General features: G+C 36.8%; 1 protein-coding gene across 1 annotated transcript; it reads left to right on the forward strand.

The window, feature by feature from the left end:
* The first annotated feature begins 1920 nt into the window (after positions 1-1920).
* Fgf5 (fibroblast growth factor 5) lies at positions 1921-21512 on the forward strand. Its single transcript, XM_013020163.1, has 3 exons — positions 1921-2330; positions 10010-10113; positions 21142-21512. The coding sequence occupies exons 1-3, from the start codon at positions 1964-1966 to the stop codon at positions 21487-21489; spliced, it is 819 nt and encodes a 272-aa protein (XP_012875617.1). The 5' UTR covers positions 1921-1963; the 3' UTR covers positions 21490-21512.
* Positions 21513-23295: the final 1783 nt, after the last annotated feature.

The following is a 23295-nucleotide window of genomic DNA, read 5'->3' on the forward strand; positions in this document are numbered from 1 at the left end:
TCTACTTGTGTGCTCCAAATGAGGATTTGTGTGAGCACTTTCTCCCTACTATAAGAGACAGTCTAACAGCCCACCTCCGCTTATTCTGAGAGTTTAATCACACTTAAGCACTACCCACAAGAGACACACTCTTATTTCATCTCAGTGAAAACATCCCCTATTCCACAGACTCTAGAATCCAGAAGCACACAGCATGCACCTGTACCAGCAGAAAGAAGGTTCCATTTGACAGTGCTTTACATAGCCGGCCAGGTGCTGTGTACTTCTGTGTATGATATAGGCCCTGGCTTCTGCACAGTGACTTCATCCAATGTTCCAGGTGACTTTGTTTTTTAACAGCTTCCTCCATGCTAAGTACTTTGTTTGCGGAAGATTTGATATGCTTTTCATTACTGAGATAAGACATCTTAAGTGAATACTCAATAATGGATCGGGCCCTCTCTTTGGCTCATGAGTCAATATCACAGGCTTTTCATTAAAAATGACCAATGAAGAATGTATCATAGCTTCATTTTCAAAGGCTTCAGATATGTTTTTCAGGCAGAAATATTCCAAGAATGCAAGTCAGGTATATTTCTCAGATAAATAATAGACAGGGTATTGCATGGGGGCGGGGGGGAATTCTCTGTTCTCAGGTTTCCTGAAGTTGGAATCCAGTGTGCGGGTCATTAATCATTCATTGGGGTCGGTCCTTCCTTCCGTGGCATGTCTGAGTAAGCCGAGGCGGGCTGTTAGCTAATCCTTCCTGCCAAAGTGATCCTGCAGCACCAGAGGACAACTGGGCAGTGGAGACACGTGCTGGTATCCAATCCAGTCCCCATTGCCTGGACCTGAGCATGGGCAAGCCTGGGTATGCGTGTACAGTATCTGCATTCACCTGCCTGAACACACATTCGATGTCCTAGAAGGACAAACAAACGAGGATTAAGTTCCATGGAGAGAATAAGACCGAGAGAGAGTTTGCGATAGGAAAGCAGCGTAGTGATTCATAGTGGTTTTCGAAACGCTGAATGTACCCATGCTTGGGCTCATTAATAAACCAGCAGCAGCAACAACAACAACAACAAACAACAACAAACCATCCTAGTCTCCCAAGCCGCCCCTCCAAAGCTTTCCCAAGTGGAGTTGAGAATTCGGGTTTGGTTCTCGCCGAAAGCAACTGGGATCCCTTGCCAGGGGGGCAGTGGGGAGGAGGAGCTGATGGAATCTAGCTGGCAAAAGGGAGAGCAATCTGGAAAGACATCAGGGCACCGGGTAGTGAAGCGTGCACTGCCTGCCGGGACACTTGTGCGCGGTAGAGATGGCAAAAGAGGCAAGCCCGATTCCCACGTTTCCACCCCCCTTCCCCAGCCCTTCATCTCCCCCTCTCCCCGCTCCCCCCCAAACCCCTTCAGGTTTCTGTCTAGGTCCCTGGAGGACTCAACTGGGAACCGAATTCCGCGCGCGGTGTGGGTTGTCGCGGTGTCTGGGTCCAGGTGGAGAGGGAGGTGGCGGCGGCGTGGCGCTTGAGAACGGCTTTGGGGTGCGCGGCCCTGGTGTGGGCGCACCCAGCGTCCGGGGTGCAGCCGGCCTCTCCTCCCACTCACTCTCTCCCATCTCCTCCTTCCTGCACACCCCCCTCCCCGCCCCCGGGGACCCAGAGGCTCCCTCCCCGCACCGGCCCCAGTGAGTACACAAAGCGGGGTGAGGGGAAGCTTCGCAGGCGTTCACAGAGCAGTGAGATCACTGGCGTTATAAATATCCCTGTGCCAGCGCGAGATCCGCTCGGGTGGCCTCTCTTTCTCTCTCTCTCTTTCGTCTCTCTCTCTCTCATCTCTCTCTCTCTCTCTCCCTCTCTCTTCCCCGAGGCTATGTCCACCCAGGGCGGCGAGGGGGGCAGCGCCAGAGGCTCGCAGCCGCGCGGGGGCTACAGAGCCCAGAAGCAACCCTACAAGATGCACTTAGGACCCCCGCGGCTGGAAGCATGAGCTTGCCCTTCCTCTTCCTCCTCTTCCTCAGCCACCTGATCGTCAGTGCTTGGGCTCACGGGGAGAAGCGTCTGGCCCCCAAAGGGCAACTCGGATCGGCTGTCACGGACAAGAACCCGGGGGACTCCGGCAACCGTGGGAATAGTAGTAGCACGCGTTGGTCCTCGCCTTCCTCTGCCTCCTCTTCCTCCGCCTCCCTGGCGTCTTCGGGCAGCCCGGGGAGCGGCGCGGAGCAGGGCAGCTTCCAGTGGAGCCCCTCGGGGCGTCGCACCGGCAGCCTCTACTGCAGAGTGGGCATCGGGTTCCATCTGCAGATCTACCCGGATGGCAAAGTCAATGGCTCCCACGAAGCCAATATGTTAAGTAAGTTGTTTGCTCTCCTTCCAAACCTGTGCTAGGCGGGATGGTAGAGAGGCAGCAGGGCACGCGGCTGGGCATTCCCGGGTTCACATCCTGGAGCCCCAGCTTCTGGGACGCAGCAGCTGGTCCCAGAAAACTGCCCGGGGAGAGCCTGGATGGAGATGCGTCTTGATGGCGCACACGCACCCGTCGCTTGGGCATGAGCCACGGCGATTTTGGAGGTGCAGGTTACCCACAGGCTCTTTCCCCGACAGGCACCTTGCTGCCAGGATGCCTTGGTCCCAAAGATGAGCTTCTAACCCTGCCTAGAGAAAAGCTTCTCCTTCCCCGGCGGTACTTCCTTCCTTCTCCAACAATTTCTCACCTTCGGCTTACAAACTAGGCTGGGGCTGGCGTTTGTCACTAGGAGTCAAAGTGCATCCCGTTTTCCTATGCATAGCTTAAGTTGGTTGAGGTTTGTTTGAGGAGTGAGGAGTGAGAACTCCAATACTTCTTTGCTCTAAGTGCTACCGTGAATCCCCAATTCGTATCATATGAGCATATGCATACACCTAAATGTGTAGATGTCTATGTGCACATGCGTTTGATCTGTCTGTCATCTATTTAGCTATCCGTATCTATATTTGGCTAGATGGATAGATCCATATAGATATGGGAAGCAGAGGTTCCTGTCTGAAAGAAGGCAGTGAGGTCTGGAAAACTGGGTATGTTCTGAGAAGACATGATGAACATTGTGATTACTAACTCCAGGAATTGGGTTTAGCTACGACGTTTAGTGTGTTGAGACCTTGTGAAAAGGCTGGCCAGCTTTTCATTGGTCCCCAAGGACAATGAGAGTGAAGTTATTTACTTAAACAAAATACTGTCTAATACAGTCAATTTGATATGGGTGGAGAACTTTTAAAGATGAAAACAAGTTATACATTGTCTTTCTGGGTTTCCCCATTAGTCTCTCTCCCTCCCTCCATCCCTCCCTCCCTCCCTCCCTCTCCCTCTCTCTCTGTCTCTCTCTCCTTCCTTCCACCAACTTTCTAGAGCATCACAAGTGCTCCTCTCATGTCTCACACTGCCTCTAGGAAGCTGAGGGGAAAGATGGTTGAAAGGTGGCTTGGGGATTGCTTTTCTTGAGGGGAAGGGAGAGAGAGGTGAGATTAGTCAGCCATATAAAAAGCACAGCTCGGGCCTCTGGGATACCCAGGAAGAGAGGAAATATGGCCAGGAAATAGAATGCTAGGCACAGTCACCTGCCCTCCTGTCAGCAGGTTAGCTCACAAGTGTACCTAACTTGTTGTCAAAGGCCTTTTTGGGGTACTAGGCTTCTTATTCCGGAGGAGCCAGCCGTGCAGGCTTCAAAGAGTGCTGACAGTCTAGCAGGGGCCCATGAAGTGCTTCTTTCAGGGGTGTAAACATCAGTGTGTGTGTGGGGGGGGGGTTGGCTGACAAGTCTCTGGAAGTGTTAGGGGGCAAGGAGCAAAAGCCCTAATGCTTCTTACCAAGATAGGAGCAGGTTCGTCTTCTGAGCATTGCATGTGTTTAATCTTTTAGGTTTTAAGATTCCAGCTGGTTTAGGCACACACACACACTGAGGTGAATCTGAGCACTCAGAAGAGGGTGGGCCACATGCAACACCCTAAGCTCCTCAGAGAAACCTATTTTCGGGGTTTAAAGTTCATTTTGTCCTATCAAATAACTCCCATCTTTGGGAGGAAAAAAAAAGAACAATCTGTTCCAGCGAAGGTGAGTTTTCTGAGACTTAGAAGCACAGAAGATTACTTGTGTTTGTGTATTTCTATTTATCTGTCTTACATTGTAGATTGTCAGACACCTGAGCTTATTCTCTACTGAGAAATCTTCCCTCTTCTTTTCAGGAAAAAAACAACAACAACCTTCCCTATTCTGTTCTTGTAGTTTATCTATGAAATCAGTGCCAGCTCAGGATAACCTTTGTGTGCTTAAGGAAAGTCCCAAAGTGGCCAGGCAGCAAGCAGCAGTTGGAGCCCAGGAACTAAATCAATGTGTCTAGGGATCTCTCAAAAAAAAAGCACATTCCCAAAACATTTATCCTTTCCTCTACAAAGACACTGCAATTAAAGATTTTATAGCTAGGCCTTGCCAGTGGGGAAGAACTGTTCAACAAAGAAAAGCATTTCAGCTAAAGAAGACATTGACCCATTATCTGTTTTTAAAAAAATGCAACTTATTTTAAAACCATCTTAAAAAATGTCTTCAAAAGAGCAGGAATGTCACCTGAACAGTGACTGCATAAAATGTAATTAGCTCTTTTCTAATGTATTACTGTTCAAAACAATCCAGTGTTCAGTCTGTGTCTTTCACATGAATTGCTTTTATTCACTTATTTGTCCATTCATGCACTTGTTCTAGAAGACACACTGCATGAAATATGGTTATTTTGGTGCTAACTTTTGTTGTTTCATTTGTTTTCACAGAGGAAAGAATGTCTTAAAATTTTCAAGTCATAATGATGGCTTTGTGATGGCTTGTGGGTCAATACTGCTTTGTAAAGTTTTACTACCGTTGTTCAATTAAGACTTTATAGCACAATCTTATATTGAGTAGGTTGGTATATAATTGAGAAAGTTAAAAAGGGTCTCTGTCCTAAGATAGCTATGAAAAAGAAGCAGCAACAGCTTGCTAATTGCAGTTGGTCATTCACCTCTTTGAAGATAGCCCTGGATAGTTTCCGGACATTATATAAACTGTGGTGTTGGTCATGGACTTTTGCTTAGAGCATCTGAAGAAATACTGCGTCTTACAAGAGAGGCTGGGTGAGCTGGGTCGAGGATCAGAGAGGATAGATTGGTTTTCCATTATCATCTGGTTCTACTACTGTCAGAGAGTTAGCAAGAATAGAAAATTGATATTCTTCTTTTCTATAAGCCAGCTACTTCAGAAAAAGTGAACATTTTGCCCTGGAATTCACTCTAGTAGCTATTAAGCCCAGTAATTTTATTTGTCAGACAGAATGAATATCTGTGTATTCACAGTTTGCATTCAACAATAAATATTTTTCAAATTGTGAATATTTTCTAGTTTTATAATCAGAACTATAGTCTGCTCATACATATTAAAATATGATTTCTTTGGTTTAGATGTATCACTTAGTCCAGTCTTAATTTCTTTTAAACAATAACAATCCCAATTTTAAAAATAGAAAAGAAAACCACACTTATTGCAAAAAATCCTTTATTATGAGGAAATATTAGGGAAAGATGAAGAAAATAAATAAGACAAATACATAAGAAAAATGAATAATCCAACCATTGTGCACGAACAAACCAATTTATTTAACTTCCATGCTTCCAAGTATCTTTATGACCTAATGTTCCAATTGACTTACCTGGTACCAGTAAAATTAAGAAATCAAGTGACTCAATCCAGGGAGGAAAAGTTGAAACTTATGGCTATGTAAGCCAGAGCATTCACAGAGAATGTAAAAGATCTCATTTATATTTTTATGACGGAAACTCTAAATTTTACTAATTTTTTTAAAACTCTGGATTGCTATTAGTTGGTGTCATTAGTCATTAACCCTTGATAAACCACATAAACCTTGATAAACCAGGCCTTTATAAACCAGGATTGAATCAATTGTTTGGAGCTCAAGTGGAAATTTTGTTACTAAATAAATCTCAGATTTGATAAAGTGGCATAGCATACCTATTATTACATGGATGCATGTAAAGAAACTTCAGTTTTAAAATATTCTTCTTTAGGAACTTTTAGATGAGCAGTTTGAAGCTTCTGCACAAATGGGGTATCTATGTTATTCTAGATTTAGTCATCAAGTCTGTAACTCTATTGTCATCAAGAGTACTTCTATATTAGTAATCTGAATATGATTAAGGTAAAACAAAATACCTACATGTGTTTTCTTATTGAATTAAATTTCCTTAATAAGTTTATTTAAATAAATAAAATTAAACTAAGTAAAATTAAATTAAGTAGAATAAACTGGGTATGTAAGCTCAGATGCACCAAGAAATTCTTGCCTCTCTCTCCACCTAGATGTCCACCCTGAAATTCTACCAAGGGAGACTTCCTTTTGTTAATTATTGACCCACTTCTTTTAGTTCTCCTCAACATGAATACCTTAGGGAAGATAACACACCATCACTACTACTCTCTTGTGAGTTAATTTATATGGAAGCAGCCCCACCATCAAATAGGAGATGACCAAAAGAGCAGTAACCAGAACACATGTCCCTATATGAATACATATCAGTTGTCTTGAAGCAGGGAAAATGATTCTGTGAGTGTCACAGAGGACAACTGAAGCTTCAGGCAGTCATTGACTATGATGTGTGAGACAAGCTTTATCTTATATGACTTTGCTGAAGTATATGATCTTGGCACTCATAAGGCAAACACTATGGATTTTCACTGACACCCCCCCCTCAATGCTAAGTCATAAAAAAGTCAATGGTAGAGAAATGTTTTCTGGAATTTATAAATGGGCAGTATAATGTACATGGGCTTAAAATACTATGAGCAATTCTCCAATGAGCTATTGAAGTATTGTATGAGGTATTGTAAAATAAGTAAAATAGCCTGCTATATTTCAGGAAAGGGAGCAGGAAGTTACATTGTGAGGCAGATAGATTTTACATCAATATTCTAGAAAATAAGATAATGTGAAAGCATTTCTGATGTTGCGGTGTCATAATCTTAATAGTGAGTCCAATTTTAAACCATAATTACATTAACATTTAAAACATCAATACTGATGTTTGCTTGCATGAAAAATAATTAAAAAATTTAAGTGCATCTTTTCTTTGTTTACTGTTCTTCACTGTAATAAATAGAATTTGTTGTATAAACATTTGTTTTTAAGCTTCTGGTTCAATTTCTTAAAATTATCAGATCTTTCTACCCTCTGGTCAGAACTCATTTGTACACAGAAATTTATTAGGAAAAAAATCTCACACAGTCTATAGAATTCATTGCAATGGAAGTTATATACTCTGTATATACACAGATTGCACAATGTATTTACATATGCAAGTTAAATGGGTCAAAATGAGTTTTCTTTTAAAAATAACATATAAGAAGTAGCATTTTTATTAAGTAAGTATTTATAAAGCCCTTTTATCTCAGGATCTTGAAAGTCAGCTTGAAAACACATGCTTATGAGAAGGATTTTTGTTAGTATTATCATATAGTTTTCATTAATATACAATTGATTTGCATTTATCATACCAGATAATTTTCCAGAGAATGAAATAAAAACTTCTAACAATGCATGTAACAATGCACACATCAATAGTAGCCTAGTCTACTTTTCAACCAGCTCCACATTGTCTCCTTTGTATTTATCAACGCACATAGAAAGTTTTTTTTATGTTTTCTTGTCTTGTTTTTGACAACAAATGTTTATACAGAATTCACAAGCAAATCATGCTCTTCAAAATATCTAAAATAAATATGTAATGTTCCCAATATCATTCTTGGATCAGATGTTCTGGGCATATTTTAGCAATGCTATTATATTATGCCTTTGTAATTTAACTTTGTAAAGTTAAATACACTATGTTAACATGGTAGATTCGTAATTTAGTGGTTGTAAATACACTACTTAATTTACATTTGCATAAAATACTTTATATACATATATGAAATATGCAATCATATTTATATAATTTATATTTTTACATAAAGTATGTAGCGCTTATATATCTGTAGTATAATTAACTAAAATTGTTGTCTATGTACTTTGCTATATGATACGGTGACATGCTAACATGGTTGATTGGTAATTTAATGGTTGTAAATACACTACTTAATTTGCATTTGTATAAAATACTTTAAATACATATATGAAATATGCAATTATATTTATATAAGTAATTTATATTTTATATAAAGTATGTAGAGCTTATATATCTGTAGAGTAGTGTAATTAACTAAAATGTAGTCTATGTACTTTGCTATATGATACAGTGACAATTCTTTGAAATCTTTTGTGTGTGTATCACAGTTGGACAACTTTTGTTACAAATTCTAATGCAAACAGCATTTTTAAAACATTCTGGAGGAAAAGATGTATGGGGCATCTTTTTTTTTTAGTAGCTTCTTACTAAAGTAAAAGTAACTTATTTCCTCCCTTTTTCCATAAAAATAAATATTTTATTGTTATTGCTGGAAGCCAGTTGCTAATGCCTCTATTCCTAGCCACTTAGGAAGCTGAGATCTGAGGATCATGGTTTGAAGCCAGCTCAGGCAGGAACGTCCATGAGACTATTATAATAGCCAACAAAAACTACCAAAAACTAGAGCTGTGGTTCAAGTAGTAGAGTGCCAGACTTGAGCCTAAAAGCTCAAGGACAGCTCTTAGGCTTCAGGCCTGGAACAAAAGAAAAAGAAAAGAAAAGAAAAAATTCTAAGTTGTAGCAAAAGTTTTCCTAAGATATGTTTTATTTATTCTGAGCCAAGAATATTCGTAATGAAAGTATTGTTTGAGTTATTTCCCTTTCTCCATGTACTTTCTAACCAATAATTTTTAAGAAACCAAGTAAGCAGCAGTATTTGTTACAATTATAGCAGTGTTTGTTACAATCATTGTGGTATGCACTTGCTCAAAATTTATTCATATACATTATATATACTACTTTTTTGTCAAATGAATTTTGTATGTATTAGTAGAGTTCTACTGATAAATAATTTTAGTATAAATGCTTCAAGCAGTATATATTAACATTTTGGGATATTCTTTATCCTTCCCTCTTTCTTTTCCTTTTTTCCTGCTTCCCTTTGTTCATTCTAATAAAGATTCTTTCTTAGGTCTAGTGAACTTTGTTTTATGTGTTTACTTATTTCAATTTCAGGTAACTAACAAAACATTATGCTTTCTCATATAAAATTCTATGTGATTTTATGCTAAATGAGCAGCCTTCCCAATTATGTGTATATGTATATGATTGTGACTTTTATCTTAAAATATTTGAATTGTGGTGAGCAATTCTCACGACTCAGGATATGGATTTTGCAATACCAAAGGAGAAAGACATACTAAAACTACTTATGTCAAAAGTTACAAAATAGTAACAATAACGAAATAACATATCTCATTAATTTTTTAGGACATAATCAAAACGCAATGTGTCTCAAAGCATAATCCATCAAACACTTCACTGAGACAATAATTTCAAGTTATTACATTTTCAGTATCTTGGTATGTGTAGAATTTAAGGGAACCACCAGAAACAATTACTTATGGTATATACTTTTAATTTGCGATAATTTGAGAAGAGGGATTTATTTTATGTAAATTACAGCTCTTTTCCAGGCTTTGGAATGGCTTATATTTAAAGTGGTATATTGTTTTCAGTGCCAATTATAATGAATGCAAATTAGTTTTTAAGAGTTAGAAGATGTCTTTTCTTTTAGAACTTGAAAATAGTCTATTATCAAACTTTCTTTTTTACTAAACCATCTTGTTATGTACAATAAAAGTAGGAAGCAGAACCAAACTTTTAAACTTTGAAATTAATCATCATAAATGAATACTTGAATGCAAGCCATTTTAACATAGTGAATAGCACAAAAAATAAGTGTCTTAAGTACTATGTTTTTACTTGCAGTAATAAAGCATATGTAGAAATTTAATTCTTCACAAGGATATGTAGAAGAGTTTGTGTTTTATTTTGGGATTTCTGTCATCCTAGGTATTTTGGAAATATTTGCTGTGTCTCAGGGGATTGTAGGAATACGAGGAGTTTTCAGCAACAAATTTTTAGCGATGTCAAAAAAAGGAAAACTCCATGCAAGTGTAAGTAGAATCATTTATATTTGCTAAAGGTATTATGAAGATTTTACTTTTGTAACATGCTATGAAGTGACTTCCCAATTAGTTGATAAGGCTGACAACTTGCTCAGAGAATTTAAATTTTTTTCTTATAATATAATACATGCTTATAGCCAAGAGAATTGTTTGCATGTCTATTAGTAATCATTTAAGTATTTTGGGTTTTTTTTGTAAAGGTATTATATAACCTGCCAAAATTTCAGAGGTAAATGCATTTGGAAATAGCCCTCTCAGAATAGTTGATACCTTTTATTTCTTAGAAAGGCCCAAGGAAGAGAGAGAGCTATTATGGTAATAAGATATTATATAGCAGTTTAATTTTACAGGTTGATGTGATGGCATGTGTGTTTAGTGCTTATTTAAGTTTGTAAATGACTCATGATGCTGAAACATGAATGAAAGTAGTTATTTTGCCTTAAAAACGTTAGTAAGGGAGAAACCATGATTAACTCAGATATCCCATAGGGAAAATTGATGGATTTGAGAACTTTTATATTTTATTTTGTATTTTTGTCATATCAAATATAATGGCTATTAAAGACTAATTTTGCTCTTAAAAACTCCTCTGTATGGTATTTTCACAATTAAAAAAGGAAAAAAAATTCAGTGTTCTCTCTCCATATATATCTATATCTATCTATCTATCTATCTATCTATCTATCTATCTATCTATCTATCTATCTATCTATCTATCTATCTATCTATCTACCTACCTATCTATCTATCTAGTCAATCATGGGGCTTGAACTCTGGGCCTGGGTGCTGTCCCTGAGCTCTTCAGATCAAGGCTAGCTCTCTACCACTTGAGCCACAGCGCCACTTCCAGTTTTCTGAAAGGTTTATTGTAGATAAGAGTCTCATGACCATTCCTGCCTGGGCTGGCTTTGAACCACAATCCTGAGATTACAGCCTCCTGAGTAGCTAGGATTACAGACATGAGCCATTGGCGCCCAGCTGCACTTCTATATTTTATGATCAATCTATAAATTATTTCTTTGCTTTGTTATGAAAATGTTCAGCCAACTGGAAAATATGAGATATTTAAAAGTTAACAAAATATGTCTAGATTAAGTTTCCCACTCTCAGAATTTGTTTATTTGTATTAATATACATGACACTTAGAAGTGATTTAAGCTTTTTCCCTGTGGTATTTCTGTGTCAGTTCTTTATTTTCTTTAGTTTGTATTAAATAGATGGCCAAAATATTACTCTCCAAATTTTCAAATATTTTGATGATTTTCAATTAATAGTATAACCAACTTAAACTTATTTGTATTTTTTTTTAATTTTATAGATCTTTACAATTTCAGTGAGATTTCTTCTTGGTTCTATGTATAAAATTTTGCAACTTTCCATTCCTTAGCATCCAGAGGTGATTTGCCAATAATTTTTAAAGAATACTGTAGCGATGGAGCAAATTCTGTAGTTATTTAAATGAAGCAATATGTATTATGTGCTTAAAACAGTACTTGATACTTTAAATACTCAATAAATATTACCTATTATCATATGTAATAAGTTATATATAATATAAATACAATAATTTACCAGTCTTAGTTTACTTAAAGAGTTTGAAAACTTGTTAGATTCTGAACTCACTTACTGGCAGAATTATAATTTCTCTTTTTCATTTTCTGAGCTGATTATTGCACTGTTACAAGTTATGATATAGTATTTATAGAATAACCATTCAGATTGAGCAATTGAATATAATTGGTGTTTTCATTTATTTCTCTTAAGAAACGAAATTATGAAAGACACATTTCATTTTATTTAATACAATATTTGAATTTTAAAAATCTACATATGCCTTTGAAAATAATGATTAAATACTTCTGAACAGATTAATCTCTCCTCAGTATACTTTAAGGTTGTAAAAGATTGGAACATGTTCAAACTCTAAAAATCATAATAATGTACAATATGTGTAAGGGACTTTTATTGCTTTGTTTGTTGTGGGTAAAAATCTTCACTTTGAAAACAATTTTGATTTATGCACAAGTCTATGCAAAAATTAGATGAAACTTGGACCTGCTTAAGATAATTGCCACAGACAGTAAAGTATTATAAATGGATGCCAATTAGAAAGGTCAAACCAAGAGGTTAGGATACATGATTCCTCTGTCAAAAGCAAGTAACAAATTTCTAGAAATCTGACCCAAATGTCTAAGGAGGACTAGTGGGAATAATGCAGATAATGCAAAAACAGCATCTGTTATTCTTTCTCTTCTTGGCAGGCTAAAGTTATTTCATGGAATAATGACTTTTACACACTACAAAGCAAGTCTTGCTCCTGTCATTCACCAATGCTCTTTGATAAAAAAGTCATTCTGGTGACTTTGAGCTGAATCGTAGATAAAAAAAATTAAGCCCCATGATTATGTGGATTCTTTTAAACCTATTGTCCAAACCTACTTTCTCTTATCTGAGCTTTTACTAGCACTGTGTTTTTTTACTAGCTGGAAACCTAATTAAATTATAAAGTGATTTATTTTTAAAGAATTTGATCTAAGAAATAAGTATTAATCCTGGTAATTATCAGTTTTATGCCCAGCTGGTTTCTTTCCTGTTTTCAGTTTCTAATTAAGCATGTTGAAAATATGTCTTTATAACTTTAAATGTGATTATTTTATTTAGATTTAATTTGTATACAATCACAGTGTTACCATAAAAGGCTAAGATTAAATATACATTAGACATGTAATTTAAGAGTTGTACCGTGGCATATAGAGTATCTATAAGGTTGTATTTACAAAGTAAGTGAGGATTAGAAATCTGAAGTATTGATGTAATTTGGGGGCAAGTCCTCTCCTATTAATGGTAATGGTCAATTTTCAACCTGATTTTTTTATGCCAATAGATTATTAATTAGGGGTAGTTCTGTAAAATTTCTTTCACTCACACCATCTTATTAAATAATGAGGTGAAGAAAGAATCAAGAGATGTGGAATTGTTTTCCTAAGGTTACAAAGTAAAGTGATCGGACCTAAAACTATGCCCTCTTATTTTTTTCTTTAAATACTATAAAACTTTGTAGATGAAAGTTTACTTAAAATTATGTACTATATTTGAGAACCAATTACATTGTTTCTATCTATTTATAGGATCAATTAAGTGCAGGACTTAACATTTGCACATAATGTTAAAAATGAGCACTATAAATTACTTCCTAAGAGTAATTCAAACACTCAGCTAAATAAGTAGGAAATTTTAGACATGCAAAGCAACAAATTTCCTTCTTGTTGTCTCTCTCTTTCTTTTTCTCTCTGACCTCTCCTCTTTCTTTCTCTGATTCAGAACTCCTTTTTGTCCTAGACTTTCCTCAACATTTCCATTTATCACTTTTATCTCCAGTACTTGATTTTAGAGTCTCAAGAGTTGGGACTACATCTGCCATAGAACTGAACACAGACTTTTCTAAGTGTTGGTTCTTCAATGTAATGATGTGTCTCATAAGGAACTCCTCTCCAGATGAACGTCCAAAAAAGTAAAAATAGTTCATAGAAATCTTCATTTGCTCTCATTGTCAGTGGACACAAAGATTAAAACAATGTTAGGATGGAGCAGTTAGATTTAGGAGACATTGATGCTGGGGTCATTTTCTTTGTGTGTGCTGAGTTTGTCAATTTCATGAGCTTTTTTTTGTTTGTTTTGTTTTCAAGCCCAACTGTCTACATACCTGAGGTTCCCTGATTGGTTTCAACTTTCCTTAAAACTTTTAGTATACTTTAAATATATAAGACAGACAAGTTCTTACCATGCAGTGGTTTTCAAACATTCCTTACAGAATAAGGTTTATTGTCTTCTCCTTGTCAAAATGTGTCAGGCATCATGGAGAGTAGAAAGAGGTAATTGCTTCCCAGAACGCTGCGAAAGTCAGGGCCATCCTTGATCTTCACGTTCTCAGACTATGCCCTTCCCTGTCTGTGTCTGTCTCTCTGTCTGTTCCTGTTTGTTCAGAGTAAGTCCTTATTGAACAAACCTTCAAAGAAGTTTCCTGAATTTTTCTGAGGTGGGTTCTGATGTTAAGAGTAAAAGCCATTGGGGGGAAAAAAAGCCATTGACTGCGTGGTTGAGTGTACAGTCTGATTGCCTAAGGCTGAGCTATATACCGTTTACTGGGTCATTATATTTAGTATTTCTATTCTTTGGTTTTATCAATAGTAAAAGGACCAAAATTGTAGTAACTACATGAGTTAATACATATAGAACACTTAGAATTTGAAAAGCATTCAACTTAGTGTTTAAATGGATCCTCCTGAATATGCTGTCAACTGGTTGACTATTCACAGTTTCGTTCTTCCTAATTTTGAGCTTAGGCAACTGTGTTATTTAGGCTAGCCTCTAAAACCCTACTTTGTATTGACCTTTTATGCTTGGCTCCAGACTTAATGTTCATCATAGGCTGAGCTTTCCTTTCGTCAAAACCAATTTGGGAGCCAAATTTCTAATCTCACACTCTGCAAAAAGCAAGGATTTCCTAGTCATAATCTTGTTATTTGGGGGGAGAGTCTTGATATCCATATGGTTTAATTTCTCTAAAAAATAAATGGATAAAGAAAATACAGTAAATATCTATATATCTATATCCTAGGAAAGGCAGTACCATATTCTCTTTACTCTTTCATAAAGCTTGATTGCTTGTTGCCTGTTGGGGGGAAAACATGTTAGCTAATTTTAAGGATCCCAAGTGAACCATGTGGTAGAATTATTTTTGTTTCTCAAGGTTTTAGAGGATCATGTTTGGAAGGAGGCTAATTGCAGAGTTTACGAAACAGGCATGGAATGCACCCTTGATCAGCTTAAGGAAGGACTAGAGAACCCTCCTTTTCTGGATTCACAGGGTGCCAGCTGGCTTATCCAGGGGAGAGTCTAGGCTGGACTTCTGGCACTGGGAGCTCAGAAAGGAGGAGTTGACAGCCCCTAAAGCTGAGCATGTTTGATGAAAGTGGATATGGGACAATAGGTCTTATCATTGTTTAAAAAATAATCTAGTAAACTCTACTCTGTGAGTCAAGACGATAAACTACAGCAAGACATTTGCAAAGAAACATCCTTTCTCCTGAACAGGTTTCCAGTGACATAGTAAAAATTAGATGCCCAGTAATTCTGGTCCCCCCCTCCGCCCCCCGGCCACCACACACACACAAAGCTTTGTTATTGCCATTTAAATTTGCTTTTTAAATTTAATTTTATTGTCAAGGTGATGTAGAGAGGGGTTACAGTTGTATATGTATGGTAATGGTACATTTATTATTGAACATTGCTCCCCCCTTCATTTTTCTCCCATTTGCCTCCGCCTCCAACCGTCTCCCAAGTTGTAAAGTTGATTTCCAACATAATGTCTTGCGAGTATCACAGTTGCATTGGTTCACCCTTTGTCCTTTGTCTCACCCTTTTGTTGTTCCTCTACCCTTTCCCAAATCAGATAAAGGTATGTACAAGATACAAGTACCAAAATCAAATACAGTGATGTTTCACCATGCAAGTCTGGTGAGAAGGTGGACTTCACTGAGGAAATTTGTGTTCAATGAACTGATGTGCAGCATCAGAGATGCATGTTGACCTAAAAGAAGGGATGGTATTACATTTCACTGATGGTTTGGGGAATGGCACTTGTCATTTATCAGTATTTTAACTTTGAAGGACTTGAAAAAAAGTTGAGAGACAGATTTGGTTATCTTACATAATTATTAGAAAAGACATTAGGAATCAGAAGTTAGACGCAAGTCATATGCCCAATCTGGCATGTGGTAAACACAAGGGTTTAAATGGATTGATTTCGTTATTTCCCTGATTAAAAGTCAAATAATAGTATCTGAATAGTCACTGAATTACTATAAAAGGTAAATAAATTAGTGAACTGCTACTTGATAGTAGTAGCCTTGAATAGCCCAGATTTTTGGAACAATTAAGGGTATCAGAAAGAAAGTGTCTGTTATCCTTTACTTTTTTCCTGATTTGATCTTTACTTCACCTGTATCAGAATCACCCAGGATGTTGACTGATGCAGTATATTTAAGCTCTTCACCTCACAAGAACTAAAACCATCTTTGGACATAAGGCTTAGGAAAAATCCACATTTTGAACTGACTCCTGGAGTCATTTTGAGGCAGTTTCTGGAAAAAAAACCACAACAGAAGTCCTCTGCCTCTGAATAGAGATAGAGGAACCTGCCACATGAATATGCATGCAAAAGGGAAACTGCCTAGAACATGATTTGGTCAATAATTGTTTTGTTACAGTCCATAGTACCATCTTAATTTTTGTACATAATTATTTCTTAATATGGTTTTCTCAGGAGAAAGAGACTATAAAAAACAACTAATTGAAATGGAGACTTAAAAGTGATTAAATAGTTCACAAAGTCAGAGGTTTATACTAGTATAGTCTAGCATCACTGTTCATATCCCTTCTATAGCTGAGAACTGTGTTCTGAGAACTGGCATTTGCATTATTCCCATTCATTCATTAACAAGACCCTCCATCATCATAGAATATATGATCGTTGCTAAGAAACATCTCTGTTAACAGATTTTTAAGAATATTGTTTCAAAAAGAATTATCTATTTGGTTTAATTGATCCTCTGTTTAATTACAATTTGATAGAATTAGTCTTTTCTAGAGTGTCCTATTTTGCCTAAGTTTGGCTTTTTAAAAACTTGATCAACAATGTCCTGTCTTCCCTGCCCCCAGCCCCTCCCCCCCCACACATACACACATACACAATTTCTGAGTTAAGGTCTGAATATGGAGCACAGGCTTGCTTCTATGGCTAGGATTACAGGGAAAAACCACCTGGCATCAACATGACTTTCATTAAGTATCTGTTATTTTTACTTTATTTTATTGTATTATTTTGTTAGTTGGGAGACTTGAACTCAGGACTTGGGTGCTGTCCCTGAGCGTTTTTGCTCAAGACTAGCATTCTACCACAGCTCCACTTCCGATTCTTGAGTGGTTAATTGAAGATAAGAGTCTTATGGACTTTTCTGCCCTGGCTTTGAACTGCAATCCTTAGATCTCAGCCTGAATAGTTAGGATTACAGGCGTGAGCCATCGGCACCTGGAAAGTTATCTGTTATTTAAAATGGACTTTTCACTATAAGAAGAAATGAATAGACTCAAGATGGTATCTTCTTACTATTTTTTACAAAAAGAATTTAATTTCTTTGGCAGTGTATTTTTCCTCCTTGGAATAATTTGAATATTCAAACACAGTTCAATTTGCGTAAGACTTATTTGTTCTGAAAATTAATATTAAACTCATTTAAAACTAATGTCAGTATTAAACTACAATGAATTAGTTGATTCAAGCATTTTATTTTGACTTTTAAATTATGGCTTGTTGAGTATAATATGAATGAAAGAAAATTAAAGACAGAATCCAGATAAGTAAGTTAAGATACATCTACCTATTTTTCTTGGCAGGACCAGGACAATATATGCTGTTTTCCTCTCTAGAAGTGACAATCAGCATACTGCCTGGTGTGTGTTAGGGTCAAACATCTATTAAGACTGAATTTGGAACAAAAATAGAGATGCTTTATAAACATTGGATGATTATTTTTGTCCTGGTAGCTAATGGTGGTAGGGAAGTGAAAAGATGTGTTTTAATTTCAATGGTTTATTTGAAATTACATTTACCTCCCTATTTGACCCCATAACTGAGTGACAACGTGCATTTTTTTTCTTTTTTCATTTTTTGTACTGGGGATGGAACCTAGGACATTGCCCTTGCTAGGAATGTGCTTTGCCACTGAGCTACATCCCAGCTCTTGCATTTTTTCTAGAGAAATATTTCTGTTATCAAAGAAGCAAATGTTTTATTAAAGGATGGCACATGATTCAAAGGAGAGCTTAAACATGAAGATGAGAATAGAAATCTTACTTTCGAAATTTGTTTAACAATCAGTTCATATGGTGACTGTATTGGCTGATATGCCAGGTGTGTTAGTGAATACAATGACGAACTACTTGGGCTTACTATCTTCCCTGAGGGACCAGGAATCCTGACAGGAACAATCAATCTTTCAAGAAGAAACTAAATCTCTTGATGAAAAAAGTTTCACTGAACTATTTGTTCAAATGGCTATGTTCCGTGAGAGGTGGACGAATTTTTCAGACAAAACATTAAATAAGAAGTCAATTAAGAAAGCCAAAATAGTCCTATTGCTTTTATTCTAGTGTTCAGGAAGGAATTAGAACAGCTGAAATGCGGCATAATGTGTGAGTCCTGAGAACTCTGTGCTTTCTACTCTTAGTGACATCTAGGTGACCCTGGAAAGTTCTACAGCCTGATCAGCCATCTCTTTAAAAGGACTGCTTTTGAGAAACATCTTTTCAATATGAGTCTGGTGGGGAAAATGAGAAAGTCTTTAGTTAGAATAATTTTAGGGGTATGGTAGGTGAGTTTTCACTCATGAGGAATTCTTGGATAGTATTGATATAGGTTTTAAAGCGAACTTGTGTGTGCATGTGTGTGTGTGTGTGTGTGTGTGTGTGTGTGTTAGTGACTTATTTTGCATAATTGAACGTGGAACTCAGAGCCATGTGCTCCATTACTTGAGCTACATCTCCAATCCTCAGTGACATTTTTTTTTTTTTTTTGGGCCCAGTCGTGGGGCCTGAACTCTGGGCCTGGGTGCTGTCCCTCAGCTCTTCAGTTCAAGGCTAGCACTCTACCACTTGAGCCACAGCGCCACTTCCGGCTTTTTTTTCCTGCTTATGTGGTGCTAAGGAATTGAACCCAGGGCCTCAAGCATGCAAGGCAAGCGCTCTACTACTGAGCTACCTTCCCAGCCCCTCAATGACATTTTAAGAAGAAAATATTTCTCACATGTGCTAAGCAAATGTTCTAACACTAAGCTACAGGTTTAGCTCCTGTCACTCTATTAAATAAAATGTTCTATGTCTTTCTAAAATGCTTGTCCTTAATGGAGTCAGAAAGATTCCAGATGATGGTAACTTTTATTTTAAAATAAAACTTTGGGATTATCTAATTAAACGAGAGAGCCCTCGTGAGAGCTACGCAGCTATAGACAAGTCTATATTTAACTTGTAAGAAAGTAATAAAAAATGGCAGCAGTAACTGATTTTCTAAAGCAATGTAATCACAATCATCCTTAGCCTAGGCCTCAGCCTAGGACAGGAAGAGATGATTCCACATACATGTGGTAGTTCTTTAATAATACACTTGCTTTCAGCCTGCTAGAGACCAAATCTGGAAAACCATCAGTAGACTGGTGGAAGTTAAACTCATAGTCCCGATATGGCCGTCCCTTAGGTAAACTGTTACATTTAAGGTAATATGCTATTGGAAATACTCTGGTACTTGGGTCTCTTCTGATATTGTCAGGACTTGGCACAAGTCTTTGTGGACCTCCGTAAATTGCTTTACAGTATTCAGATTTTTAGACTACAATGTTGGGATCTGTATTGTAGAAAAAATGTTTTAGAAAAACATTATTAGAAAAAGCAAGGAAAAAAGGGTTCTTTTATTCCAGTGAGAACTTTTCTTGTTTGATATAAAGTCACTCAGCCTTTAGAGATTTTATATATTAAGATGAACTGTTTCTTTCCCCCAAGCCCAAAAGGTCTATGCAAACAGAACTCTATGAAATTAGAAACCTGGTAGTCTAGATTCATGTGAGATTGCTAATTCCTTGGGAGTTATGGATTTATTTTATTTGGATGAAAGATATAGATCTCTATACTAGAACAAATATTTTGATTTTTTTGCAATAATCCTGTGGTCAAAAGGCATGTGGACAAGAAGCTTAAGATTAAGAGCACAATTGGCAGAATTGGTATTTGATGGCACATCTGACTCCATACTCAAGTTTGTCTTCTACTACATGTCTTCAAATTCCTCAGAATGGCAAATCGCAGCCTTCAATTTTGCTCTGGACTTTCTGTAGAAGTCTCATCACTGGTTCTTTCTCCTAGCCCTCCCAAATGGATGACACACCACCAAACTACTTAGAGGGGTTCAAAGTATCACACTGATCTTTGAAGCCCTCATTTCTGCTTCCTGAAAATTCTTTCTCATTTCACCTACCTCCCTTATAGCAACTCTAAGTAACTATATTTGAAGACACGATTCAAAAATGAGGTTTTCCAAGATGACTTTCCTGCCCTCCTTGGCTCTCTAAGATGTCCTTCCTCTCTGTTGTCAGTGAGCCTTTTGCATATTGCTGTCACAATTCTCTTCATCAAGCTGTGCCACGGTCCATGTCTACTTGCCTGCTTTTTCAGGGGCATTTTAAGGCCTGATTGTGTGTGTGTGTGTATGTGTGTGTGTGTGTGTGTATGTGTGTGTGTGTAGATATGACTGAAGTCTTGCTGATGACTCAAATGGCTTTTTGTTCATCTTGGAATCTGATATACTGACCTGTTTCACATGTGTAAAGATACATTTTTTTCCATAAAGAACTTCAGCACATGCAATATTAATTGGGCCATATGTTGCAGCATGAATTACACTGATAACAGTGAAAAACGTATGCTTGTTTCAAATGAATAATTTGATCCTATTTCTGCAAACAAGTATTCATTCATGTTTTACCAGGCAGTTATTTCTTAATATACAGTCCTATTTTGTTTTCTCGATAATGTGTTAGAAAATTTAACTACAAATTTTAAAGTTCCTTTTGCAGCAGGAACCATTTAGCTGTACTAAATAAAATGAAAAGTACTATAGATTTAAAGAGTTCTAGTTCTCACGTGAAAATACATTGGCATTATGCATCCAAATGTATAGTAAACAGAATATAGTGATAAATGATGAGTAAAGTAGGAATATAGAAACAAAACTAAGAATTTTATAAAGGAACTCTGAAAGAAACAAGCATGTCTTTATAAAAGGAAACAGAGCAGAGGGGCCAGTAATCAATCAAATTTTGGATTTCCTTTTTGGTTCTATGTCCTCATGCTCTGTTACATGTTGAAAAATATTGCTACAACTTTAATTTCCCTTTTTCCCACTTTTAGGCCAAATTTACCGATGACTGCAAATTCAGGGAGCGATTTCAAGAAAACAGCTATAATACCTATGCTTCAGCAATACACAGAACTGAAAAAACAGGGCGGGAGTGGTATGTGGCCCTGAATAAAAGAGGGAAAGCCAAAAGAGGCTGCAGCCCGCGTGTGAAACCACAGCATATATCCACCCACTTTCTACCAAGATTCAAGCAATCTGAACAGCCAGAACTTTCTTTCACAGTTACCGTTCCTGAAAAGAAAAAGCCACCTAACCCTGTCAAGCCAAAGGTCCCCTTGTCTACACCTCGAAAAAATCCTAATACAGTGAAATACAGACTCAAGTTCCGCTTTGGATAATTCTCATCTTCATTTTGGGAGAACCTACTCTTTACTCTCAGGAGTTTCTGCAGGTGTCTTCAGAGCTTTGAAGAACTGTCAGACACGATCTCAGACTGAAATTAGACTGTATGGAAGTCAGGTCATATGTTTTGGTTTGACTAAAACAAAAAAAATGCTTTCTTTGCTATTAACAGAACTGGATTCTGTGTTTCAATACAGGGAGTATACCACTTCAGCTCAAAAACACATAAAGCCTTTTGCTTTGTGTTTAGGGGATATTTAGAATTCCACATTTTTCAGAAAGTTAAATAGTCTGGACTATGTATTTTTCTGACCTTTAGAGATCCACTTGAAAGAGCAGACATGATACATTTTATTTTTTTGGTTTCCAAAGAATATTTTGATGCAGATAAAATATTTTATTAACTTTTTTGTTTTGTTTTTCTTAAAGTACCTCTGCATTGAGCATATTTTCTTACTTTTATTATTCTAATTAATATGACGAACAATCATTTTAATGCTGATTTTGAATTACATATGTGTTCCTAGCTTATGTGTAACATGGGTATTTCCTTTGTATTTTTTAACTGACTGTGTTATTTTTTATTATTTTATTACTCATACCTCAGATAATGTAAGCTTAGTTCAAGATTTTCAAATGCTTAAATTCTCCTCCACAAAACCAAAGGCTCAACATGGATTTGTGCGTGTTGACACAAATTCATAGCATTATGTGGAATCCTACCCCTTTAGTAGTGGCCAGGGTATAATGGTTAGAAATAAAGAGACAACAGGACATTTTGGTGAAATTAAAAGTTGGAGGTTAAAAAAAAAAGGATTAGAGGTTAAAAGTACACTAAGTTTGCAGCATTTATTGAGATCTAAATCTGTCCTCCTTGGTTTCTCTTTTCATCTACCCCTGCCCTCATTCTCAAACAGCTGAAGGAATACATTTTATTCTGTCCATCAAGCATACACTATGAAACTGGAGTGCTTAAAAATACTTCTCTGACCTTGTTGTCCTTACTGTACAGATCCACAGGGAGCAGCCACTTATAAGGGGAGGATGGAGAACTGGAGATGAATCGTTGACCAGTTGCCCATGTTGAGCCCATTGTCAAAAATTCTTATTATTCAGCTAGATACCTTTTGAAATTCCTATCCTAAAAGGAATCATTCCAGTGAATAGATCTACCCTTTTATAAAGAAAGTTTCTGATGTATATTTTTTACAAAAAATCTGGCCTGGTGATATGGGAAACTTAATTTGGGATTTTGATGAGCTGAAAGGCATTTTATGCTCAGCCCCAAAGTTGAATGGTGGACACAAATCACAGTAAATACAACTGACAGTGATCTACACCATTTATTTTCTTAGGTAATCATTTTTATGGAGTTCCATGAAATGCAAATGTTCATCTTATATTCAGAAATGTCACAATAAAAAAGCTATAGTTAATGTTTTGAAGTAAGTCATTTATAGTAAAGAGCAAAAGTTTGTGGTTTGCACTTATGTATATTTATAGAATATTGATGAACTTTTATTATTTTTTTCTTAATGAAGTTTGGCTTAATTGGTGCAGAGCAAAAATGTATCAAAATTGAACTTTGCTTGCCCCCACAAATTGTATCATTTCAATGGAAACAAACTACTCCTGTATATATTATGTATATAAAAATCCATCTACCAATTAAAATATTACCCATATACTCTCGTATAGTATAGTAATTCATCAAAGACAATAATCTGACTAAAAATTAGTTGCATTCAATGCATGAATTTAAAGTATAAAAAATGCTACAAAAGTTTAAATTAGTTTGTTCT

The sequence above is a fragment of the Dipodomys ordii genome, unplaced genomic scaffold (genome assembly GCF_000151885.1).
Source record: "Dipodomys ordii isolate 6190 unplaced genomic scaffold, Dord_2.0 Scaffold49, whole genome shotgun sequence".
NCBI lineage: Eukaryota > Metazoa > Chordata > Mammalia > Rodentia > Heteromyidae > Dipodomys > Dipodomys ordii.

Excerpts from the sequence above, each read along its gene's own strand:
- Fgf5 (XM_013020163.1), top strand. The coding sequence starts at position 1,964 with ATGAGCTTGCCCTTCCTCTTCCTCCTCTTCCTCAGCCACCTGATCGTC. Across the intron at positions 2,331-10,009 it reads CCACGAAGCCAATATGTTAA|GTATTTTGGAAATATTTGCT; the intron begins GTAAGTTGTTTG and ends CTGTCATCCTAG. Across the intron at positions 10,114-21,141 it reads AAGGAAAACTCCATGCAAGT|GCCAAATTTACCGATGACTG; the intron begins GTAAGTAGAATC and ends TCCCACTTTTAG.